Consider the following 10,452-nt stretch of genomic DNA (forward strand, 5'->3'; position numbering starts at 1 on the left):
TATCAGCAAAGTCAGTTAGAAAAGACAAGTGTGAGTGTTAGTGCAACAAAGGCAAGGGTGTTGTTTTAAAAAAAGATGATTATAATTTGGGGGAAGGTGTCTCTTCTCTCTTTCTGTTTTGAATTCCTATTTTCTATCCATTTATCTCACTTTTACTTCATCTGTCATTTGACCTCTCATGTTTCACTCACTTTCTCCCAGCTTCTATACTACATTTCCCATGGTTCTCCTCAACTCTTCAAACCTCTTTCTGTCTTTCACAGAATAGAACCATTTCCACTGGCCCTCCAGTCCCCTCTGAGGGTGAGTGTGACGCAGAGAAGTTACAGCACTCACTTGGCTCACTTGAATTTGTGACGTAGGAACTGTTACAGTGCTCAGCTTCATCACACCGTATTTCCAGCAGCACACTACATACTGTCAATTGTTTGTTGCCATGTAATTATAGACTATGTGGCTGAGGCCACATATGGAAAGTGAAAGAGGTGAGAACGTGTAGGTTTTGAGATAGCCCCCACTCAGAGCCTCACGACACGAGACAGCAGATGATCTCTCCACTGCTATACCACTAAAGCAGCCAGACAGGAAGTGACCTAGGCAAAGCGCTGTTGTTGTTGTTTTTAATCATGTAAGAGTTGCACTTGATGGAAAAAACAAAGTCTCTCTTTGTCATATGTGTGCATGCACACAGACACACACACACGCACATTACATTTTACATTTTTGCATTTTTACACACGCACGCACACACACACACACACACACACACACACACACACACACACACACACACACACACACACACACACACACACACACACACACACACACACACACACACACACACACTTACATTCTCTGCCCCCTCCCCCCCCCAGGTCCTGAGAGCATTGCCATTGCACTGTATGACTATGAGGGTATAAATGATGGAGATCTGGGCTTCAAGAAGGGAGACAAGCTTAAAATCTTACAGGAGTGAGTGTATCTGACATTTATACATAAACATGATGCATTCATACCCATACAGAGCACTGAATACCTAAAATACCTATAATACCTATAATACCCATAATACCTATTCCCTCACCTCTCACAATCTGTCTGTCTGTCTGTCTGTCTGTCTGTCTGTCTGTCTGTCTGTCTGTCTGTCTGTCTGTCTGTCTGTCTGTCTGTCTGTCTGTCTGTCTGTCTGTCTGTCTGTCTGTCTGTCTGTCTGTCTGTCTGTCTGTCTGTCTGTCTGTCTGTCTGTCTGTCCGTCCGTCCGTCCGTCCGTTCGTCTGTCCGTCCCTCTCTCTCTCTCTCTCTCTCTCTCTCTCTCTCTCTCTCTCTCTCTCTCTCTCTCTCTCTCTCTCTCTCTCTCTCTCTCTCTCCTCTCTCTCTCTCTTCTGTAGGTCTGGAGAATGGTGGAGAGCCCAGTTAATCAGCACAGGCCAGGAAGGCTTCATCCCCAGTAACTATGTAGCCATAGACAGCCTTGAAACCGAAGAGTAAGTATGTTCTCCAGTGTAGTGTGTGAGTAGAAGCTGCTCAAAGGAATTAGTCTGATATAACTTTCCCATCCCCCAGGTGGTTCTTTAAAGGAGTGAGCAGGAAAGATGCAGAGAGGCAGCTGCTGGCATCAGGAAACAAAATGGGATCGTTTATGATCCGTGACAGTGAGACCACCAAGGGTGAGCAAGTTCAAAAGCTCTTAGACATACACATTAAACAAGCGCACTTTCAGACTTTAGCAAGCCGTCTCTCCTTCCTGCTACAGGCAGCTACTCCCTATCCGTAAGGGACAGTGATTCCCAATCAGGAGACACAGTCAAGCATTACAAGATCCGTACGCTGGACAACGGTGGCTTCTACATCTCCCCACGCATCACCTTCACCACCCTGCAGGAACTGGTCGGCCACTATAAGAGTGAGTGCCAACATCACAGCCATCCATAATACACTAGAGAAGGGCTATTCAAATCTTATTAACCTAAGACAGTGTTTCCCAATCCTGGTCATTGGGACCCCAAGGGGTGCACATTTTTGTTCTTTGCCCTAGCACTACACACCTAATTCAAATAATCAACTCATCATCAAGCTTTGATTATTTGAATCAGGCGTGTAGTGCTAAGGAAAACGCCAAAAAGGTTCACCCCCGGAGGTCCCCAGGACCAGGATTAAAAGAAACACTGCCCTACGAGGTCCGGAGTACTGCTGGTTTTCTGTTCTACCTGATAGTTACTTGCACCCACCTGGTGTCCCAGGTCTAAATCAGTAAAATATAGCAGTGGAACTGGCTCTGAATTTGAAGGCACTAGTGTCCACTGCTACTAAAGTTGATTGTGGACGTTGGAGATGAACAGCCCCCTCTGCTGGCTGCCTGTTCTGAAAACGGACACATCGTGTATTTGGCCTCCAGCAGTACTGACTTTCTATGGGTTTAAAATGTGTGCTATGTACAGTTCAATGATACATTCAGCTAATGGTATTAATTGTCCTGTAGGATTCAGAGCTTTGGGTGTGGATGTCTTACTGGATGTGTTTGTTTCCTACAGAGCAGGGAGACGGTCTGTGTCAGGCCTTGACCAGCCCCTGCCTCAGTCCCAAGCCCCAGAAGCCCTGGGAGAAGGATGCCTGGGAGATCCCTCGGGATTCCCTCAAACTGGACAGGAGGCTCGGGGCTGGCCAGTTTGGAGAGGTCTGGATGGGTGAGCTCCATGTCATTTAAAGTTCTTACTCGGTCATTCTGAGAAGGTTATGTTCAGACCAATACTGGGAGATCAGTATGAGTTGATATTTATTCTGAAAACATCTTGCTTGGTGGAGCTGTAAACTGAGCTAGCATAGGTAATGTGGTTTGCTTTGTGTCTTTTTCTGTAGCTACATACAACAAGCACACTAAGGTGGCAGTGAAGACCATGAAGCCTGGCACCATGTCTGTGGAGGCTTTCCTGGACGAGGCCAACCTGATGAAGGCTCTGCAGCACGACAAGCTGGTCCGTCTGAACGCTGTGGTTACCAAAGAGGAACCCATCTACATCATCACAGAGTACATGGAGAAGGGTGTGTACACCCGTTTGATATTTTATATACATTTACATTACGATACATCAGTGTATCTCTGTCATTTACTATTTTTGTGTGTGCTTTTCTGTGCATGTGTGTGCTTGTGTGTGTGTGTGTGTGTGTGTGTGTGTGTGTGTGTGTGTGTGTGTGTGTGTGTGTGTGTGTGTGTGTGTGTGTGTGTGTGTGTGTGTGTGTGTGTGTGTGTGTGTGTGTGGGTGCGTGCGTGCGTGCGTGCGTGTGTGTGTGTTTAGGCAGTTTGCTTGACTTCTTGAAGAGTGACGAGGGGAACCGTGTTCAACTCCCCAAACTCATTGATTTCTCAGCACAGGTGAGATTCAGTTATGTCAAAGTTAAACTGTCAGTTTGGATTTTGTTGAATTGTATGGTTTTATATTCTTCCAGTGTTCTACTGTTTATATTCTTCCAGTCTTCTACTGTGGTAGAAGGGAAAAGTGTGACACTAACACCAGAACCAAAGAAAAAGGAGAATGCTTTGGTCTTGTTATGCCCAGTGACTGACAATAGCAAGCCACTCATTTGGATGCTCTTCTGTTTCATGCCTTTGTTCTATGTTTTTCCTATTGTAGGCAGCATTTCAATATTCAAATCCTGTATTTAGCTTGGCAGAAGAAGGTGTGTGGCAGAACGTGTTTCTAAACCAAAATTCTTCACGCCAATGTTTGCTGTTCAACAATATTGTGATGTGAAATTATTTTTGACAGTATTGGACACAACACAATCCAACATTTCAGTTTGAAACCTGATCATACAGTATTTCCATTTGTACACCTGTTGCTGCAGATAAACAGAGGCAATAAGGAACTTATTAACAGTAAAGCAGAACTTATGAACGCATGCTTATCTGTGAGCGTGTATGTTTATGCCATCTGTTGTATGTAGATTTTAGAGTGAAGTGAGGTGAGAGAATATTTTTTTTTTGAAAGATACTGAAATGGAATACAGTGGGGGAAAAAAGTATTTAGTCAGCCACCAATTGTGCAAGTTCTCCCACTTAAAAAGATGAGAGAGGCCTGTAATTTTCATCATAGGTACACGTCAACTATGACAGACAAATTGAGAAAAAGAAATCCAGAAAATCACATTGTAGGATTTTTTATGAATTTATTTGCAAATTATGGTGGAAAATAAGTATTTGGTCACCTACAAACAAGCAAGATTTTTGGCTCTCACAGACCTGTAACTTCTTCTTTAAGAGGCTCCTCTGTCCTCCACTCGTTACCTGTATTAATGGCACCTGTTTGAACTTGTTTTCAGTATAAAAGACACCTGTCCACAACCTCAAACAGTTACACTCCAAACTCCACTAAGGCCAAGACCAAAGAGCTGTCAAAGGACACCAGAAACAAAATTGTAGACCTGCACCAGGCTGAGAAGACTGAATCTGCAATAGGTAAGCAGCTTGGTTTGAAGAAATCAACTGTGGGAGCAATTATTAGGAAATGGAAGACATACAAGACCACTGATAATCTCCCTCGATCTGGGGCTCCACGCAAGATCTCACCCCGTGGGGTCAAAATGATCACAAGAAAGGTGAGAAAAAATCCCAGAACCACACGGGGGGACCTAGTGAATGACCTGCAGAGAGCTGGGACCAAAGTAACAAAGCCTACCATCAGTAACACACTACGCCGCCAGGGACTCAAATCCTGCAGTGCCAGACGTGTCCCCCTGCTTAAGCCAGTACATGTCCAGGCCCGTCTGAAGTTTGCTAGAGTGCATTTGGATGATCCAGAAGAGGATTGGGAGAATGTCATATGGTCAGATGAAACCAAAATATAACTTTTTGGTAAAAACTCAACTCGTCGTGTTTGGAGGACAAAGAATGCTGAGTTGCATCCAAAGAACACCATACCTACTGTGAATCATGGGGGTGGAAACATCATGCTTTGGGGCTGTTTTTCTGCAAAGGGACCAGGACGACTTATCCGTGTAAAGGAAAGAATGAATGGGGCCATGTATCGTGAGATTTTGAGTGAAAACCTCCTTCTATCAGCAAGGACATTGAAGATGAAACGTGGCTGGGTCTTTCAGCATGGCAATGATCCCAAACACACCGCCCGGGCAACGAAGGAGTGGCTTCGTAAGAAGCATTTCAAGGTCCTGGAGTGGCCTAGCCAGTCTCCAGATCTCAACCCCTAAGAAAATCTTTGGAGGGAGTTGAAAGTCGGTGTTGCCCAGCGACAGCCCCAAAACATCACTGCTCTAGAGGAGATCTGCATGGAGGAATGGGCCAAAATACCAGCAACAGTGTGTGAAAACCTTGTGAAGACTTAAAGACAACGTTTGACCTGTGTCATTGCCAACAAAGGGTATATAACAAAGTATTGAGAAACTTTTGTTATTGACCAAATACTTATTTTCCACCATAATTTGCAAATAAATTCATAAAAAATCCTACAATTTGATTTTCTGGATTTTTCTTTTTCATTTTGTCTGTCATAGTTGACGTGTACCTATGATGAAAATTACAGGTCTCTCTCATCTTTTTAAGTGGGAGAACTCCCACAATTGGTGGCTGACTAAATACTTTTTTTCCCCACTGTATGAGGAGTCGAATTACAGAAAGAGAGAGGATAATTTAAAGAGAAGGGAACAGGAAGACATTGTCAGATTTAAATCTGCTATGATTTATGTTAAATTATTCCACTGAGATTGGTACACAGATAAGGCTTATCTAGTTGCGACAGAAATGTAAAGGTTATTTCCGATTGAGCCGACATATGCAGCGTTTACCCTGAACGCGGTCTCCACCAACACGGGAACGTTGCCTTTAAATTTGAATAGCGCTATAGCACTGAACTTTAGAGATATGGATTGAATATGTCAGTCAGTTTGTGTCTATATACCCGTGTGAGAGAGAGAAAAAAGAAAGAAAGAAAGAAAGAAAGAAAGAAAGAAAGAAAGAAAGAAAGAAAGAAAGAAAGAAAGAAAGAAAGAAAGAAAGAAAGAAAGAAAGAAAGGAAGAACGAAAGAAAGGAAGAACGATAGAAGGAGTGAGAGAGGGAGAGGGGATGAGAGATGAATTATAAAGCCTGATGGTAGTTGGAAGTTTAAAGGGACCCAGATGGTCCCAGTATAGCTATCGTTATCATTATTTTAACTGCTTATTTTATTATCCCGTAGCAGAACCTAAGGGGAGGCGTTAGAAACTATACTTGAAAACAATAGATATATTGCACAATAAATCATTGAGAGCACTTGGGAGATGAATTATTAGAAACCCCCCATGCTCCTGCTTCTGGAGGACCACCTTTCCTGCTGTCTGCGGACATCCAACCATGTCTTTGTCCATAGATTGCAGAAGGTATGGCCTACATCGAGCAGAGGAACTATATCCACCGGGACCTGCGAGCCGCCAACATCCTGGTCTCCAAGGCTCTGGTGTGCAAGATCGCTGACTTTGGCCTCGCCCGAATCATTGAGGACAATGAGTACACAGCCAGGGAAGGTAATATCAGCATCTGGCATTATCCACTTGAGGAACATGTCTGTGCCACATAATGGATTCAAATGACTGTGACATGACAGCTGAGTTAACAAATATTAGTACATCAGAGTAAAGTTAGAAGGCTTTCAGATCGGGGTGTGGTTTGGAACAACAATTAGTGAGGGAAGTCAGAGTTGGAACAAGGAAGTGAGAGCCATGATTGTATCAGAAGGGAAAGATATCATTGTGTCAGAGGAAAGTGTGTTGAAGTGAATGAGTGACATGGTTTGGAGTAGAAAGCAATATGTTGAGACAAGCTGCTGTAATATATTTCAGTGCCAGCAGGGGGCAGCAGACGTACAGTAAGAAAGCATACTGTTGTTCCCTAACAGGAGCAAAGTTCCCCATCAAGTGGACGGCCCCGGAGGCAATCAACTACGGCTCCTTCACCATCAAATCAGACGTCTGGTCCTTTGGCATCCTACTGACTGAGATCATCAGCTATGGACGCACACCATATCCAGGTCAGAGGACCTGAATGAGAACATGTACTCTGCTGTACTTGTACTGTATGTTAATTGAATGATGAATGAAATGAATAAAGTGTAAGGTTCACCCTCTCCCCCCCTTTATAATGATGTGCTTCTGTGCTGGCTCTGTCATCTAGGGATGACGAACCCAGAAGTGATCCGCTCCCTGGAGAGAGGCTACCGCATGCAGCGCACCGACAGCTGTCCCCAGGAGCTCTATGACGTCATGTTGGAGTGCTGGAAGAACAAGCCCGAGGACCGTCCAACCTTTGAGTACCTGCAGAGTGTCCTGGAGGATTTCTACACCGCAACAGAGAGCCAGTACCAGCAACAGCCTTGAGCCAGACAGAAAGATCTAGGCAGATACATAGCATCCTCTCATACTCCTAGAGTAGCCTACAGACAAACCTACAGAGGAAAAAAGGGGGTTCTGAACATGTTTTTAGACGGTTCCTTATGAAATATGGCATTTACTGTAGCTTTATGAGTGATGACCTAACAAATGAATTACAGCGATTCATGACATGGCACACTGTGATGCGTTTCAGAATTGTACTTTATTTATATTTAATTGACATTTCCTGCTGAGCATATACATAGGAATTTCACAATAGCAAAATATATGAGTGGCCAGAAATAAAATAAAAAAATAGCAAAATTGCAGTCTTTTTTATTGTGGATTTCCTATGCCCAGTGCATATATTGGAAAAGGCCATTTATATTCTGGCATAGACCATTGTTACTATAATTCACTGAATAAGCACTGGAGTGCAAAAGTATAATCTGTTCACTTTAAAACATTGTTTGCCTATGTGGTAAGGGGCTTAATTTATTTTATCAGAGAGGAACCTACTTGTTTGTCAGTCCTCTATACTAAATGTATATGTAGACTACGCAAGGGAATAATGTGAGAAAACTGTGACGGGGATGTGACATTTTTACACGAGTAAAATTAGATGTTGCTTGCATGTTTTCTTGTTTTCTATGTAGGCCACTGTCATCATTTGTCTAACATGGCTGAATAATTTGTGCATTGAGGTAGATACCATAACAATTGACTTGAATACATTGAATGTTGAATACGGGATATATGTTTTTATATGAATAATGCATTTCTTAACCAAATGCTTTTTGATATTTTCTTATAGGCGCTTGTAAGTGCAATGACTTAAAGGTTATGTTGAATAAAATGAATGAATAAAATCATATTGTGGTTATCATATTGTAATTCTAGCCTACATCAAATTGAGGGTGTTTTGTATAAGAGTAAAGACTAAATCTGTCAGATTTCTCACTGTATGAATCATGATATGAAAGAGATTTTATCTGATTTTATAACAACCTGCTTGAAGTAAAAAAAAAAGAATGACTTCAATTAATATATACACTGCTCAAAAAAAATAAAGGGAACACTTAAACAACACATCCTAGATCTGAATGAACGAAATAATCTTATTAAATACTTTTTTTCTTTACATAGTTGAATGTGCTGACAACAAAATCACACAAAAATGATCAATGGAAATCAAATGTATCAACCCATGGAGGTCTGGATTTGGAGTCACCCTCAAAATTAAAGTGGAAAACAACACTACAGGCTGATCCAACTTTGATGTAATGTCCTTAAAACAAGTCAAAATGAGGCTCAGTAGTGTGTGTGGCCTCCACGTGCCTGTATGACCTCCCTACAACACCTGGGCATGCTCCTGATGAGGTGGCGGATGGTCTCCTGAGGGATCTCCTCCCAGACCTGGACTAAAGCATCCGCCAACTCCTGGACAGTCTGTGGTGTAACGTGGCGTTGGTGGATGGAGCGAGACATGATGTCCCAGATGAGCTCAATTGGATTCAGGTCTGGGGAACGGGCGGGCCAGTCCATAGCATCAATGCCTTCCTCTTGCAGGAACTGCTGACACACTCCAGCCACATGAGGTCTAGCATTGTCTTGCATTAGGAGGAACCCAGGGCCAACCGCACCAGCATATGGTCTCACAAGGGGTCTGAGGATCTCATCTCGGTACCTAATGGCAGTCAGGCTACCTCTGGCGAGCACATGGAGGGCTGTGCGGCCCCCCAAAGAAATGCCACCCCACACCATGACTGACCCACCGCCAAACCGGTCATGCTGGAGGATGTTGCAGGCAGCAGAACGTTCTCCACGGCGTCTCCAGACTCTGTCACGTCTGTCACATGTGCAGTGTGAACCTGCTTTCATCTGTGAAGAGCACAGGGCGCCAGTGGCGAATTTGCCAATCTTGATGTTCTCTGGCAAATGCCAAACGTCCTGCACGGTGTTGGGCTGTAAGCACAACCCCCACCTGTGGACGTCGGGCCCTCATACCACCCTCATGGAGTCTGTTTCTGACCGTTTGAGCAGACACATGCACATTTGTGGCCTGCTGGAGGTCATTTTGCAGGGCTCTGGCAGTGCTCCTCCTGCTCCTCCTTGCACAAAGACGGAGGTAGCGGTCCTGCTGCTGGGTTGTTGCCCTCCTACGGCCTCCTCCACGTCTCCTGATGTACTGGCCTGTCTCCTGGTAGCGCCTCCATGCTCTGGACACTACGCTGACAGACACAGCAAACCTTCTTGCCACAGCTCGCATTGATGTGCCATCCTGGATGAGCTGCACTACCTGAGCCACTTGTGTGGGTTGTAGACTCCGTCTCATGCTACCACTAGAGTGAAAGCACCGCCAGCATTCAAAAGTGACCAAAACATCAGCCAGGAAGCATAGGAACTGAGAAGTGGTCTGTGGTCACCACCTGCAGAACCACTTCTTTATTGGGGGTGTCTTGCTAATTGCCTATAATATCCACCTGTTGTCCAATACATTTGCACAACAGCATGTGAAATTTATTGTCAATCAGTGATGCTTCCTAAGTGAACAGTTTGATTTCACAGAAGTGTGATTGACTTGGAGTTACATTGTGTTGTTTAAGTGTTCCCTTTATTTTTTTGAGCAGTGTATATTTTTTTTATTCTAAATACAAAAACATTTTGAACAGATGTACACAAAACAAAAATATAAACGCAACATGAAAAGTGTTGGTCCCATGTTTCATGAGCTAAAATAAAACATCCAAGAAATGTTCCTTATGCACAAAAAGCTTATTTCTCTCAATTTTTTTTGCACAAATTTGTTTACATCCCTGTTAGTGAGCATATCTCCTTTGTCAAGATAATTCATCCACCTGACAGGTGTGGCATATCAAGAAGCTGATTAAACAGCATGATCATTACACAGGTGCACCTTGTGCTGGGGACAATAAAAGGCCACTCTACAATGTGCAGTTTTGTCACCCAACACAATGCCACAGATGTCTCAAGTTTTGAGGGAGCGTGCAATTGGCATGCTGACTGCAGGAATGTCCACCAGAGCTGTTGTCAGAGAATTTAATGTTCATTTCTCTACCATAAGCCGCCTAGAA

The 10,452-nt window shown here is 43.6% G+C and overlaps 1 protein-coding gene across 1 annotated transcript; it reads left to right on the plus strand.

The window, feature by feature from the left end:
* The first annotated feature begins 269 nt into the window (after window positions 1–269).
* On the plus strand, window positions 270–8,229 carry LOC311126709 (tyrosine-protein kinase HCK-like). Its single transcript, XM_084200701.1, has 11 exons — window positions 270–303; window positions 879–975; window positions 1,392–1,487; window positions 1,567–1,670; window positions 1,757–1,906; window positions 2,535–2,687; window positions 2,860–3,042; window positions 3,297–3,373; window positions 6,361–6,514; window positions 6,886–7,017; window positions 7,161–8,229. The coding sequence occupies exons 4-11, from the start codon at window positions 1,631–1,633 to the stop codon at window positions 7,361–7,363; spliced, it is 1,092 nt and encodes a 363-aa protein (XP_084056827.1). The 5' UTR covers window positions 270–303; window positions 879–975; window positions 1,392–1,487; window positions 1,567–1,630; the 3' UTR covers window positions 7,364–8,229.
* The last annotated feature ends 2,223 nt before the right edge of the window (window positions 8,230–10,452 follow it).

The sequence above is a fragment of the Coregonus lavaretus genome (assembly GCF_964263955.1).
Source record: "Coregonus lavaretus genome assembly, contig: HAP1_SCAFFOLD_4359, whole genome shotgun sequence".
NCBI lineage: Eukaryota > Metazoa > Chordata > Actinopteri > Salmoniformes > Salmonidae > Coregonus > Coregonus lavaretus.

Coding starts and splice junctions, on each gene's coding strand:
- LOC311126709 (XM_084200701.1), top strand. CDS start 1,631: ATGGGATCGTTTATGATCCGTGACAGTGAGACCACCAAGG. Junction 1,671..1,756: donor TGACAGTGAGACCACCAAGG/GTGAGCAAGTTC, acceptor TTCCTGCTACAG/GCAGCTACTCCCTATCCGTA. Junction 6,515..6,885: donor TGAGTACACAGCCAGGGAAG/GTAATATCAGCA, acceptor GTTCCCTAACAG/GAGCAAAGTTCCCCATCAAG.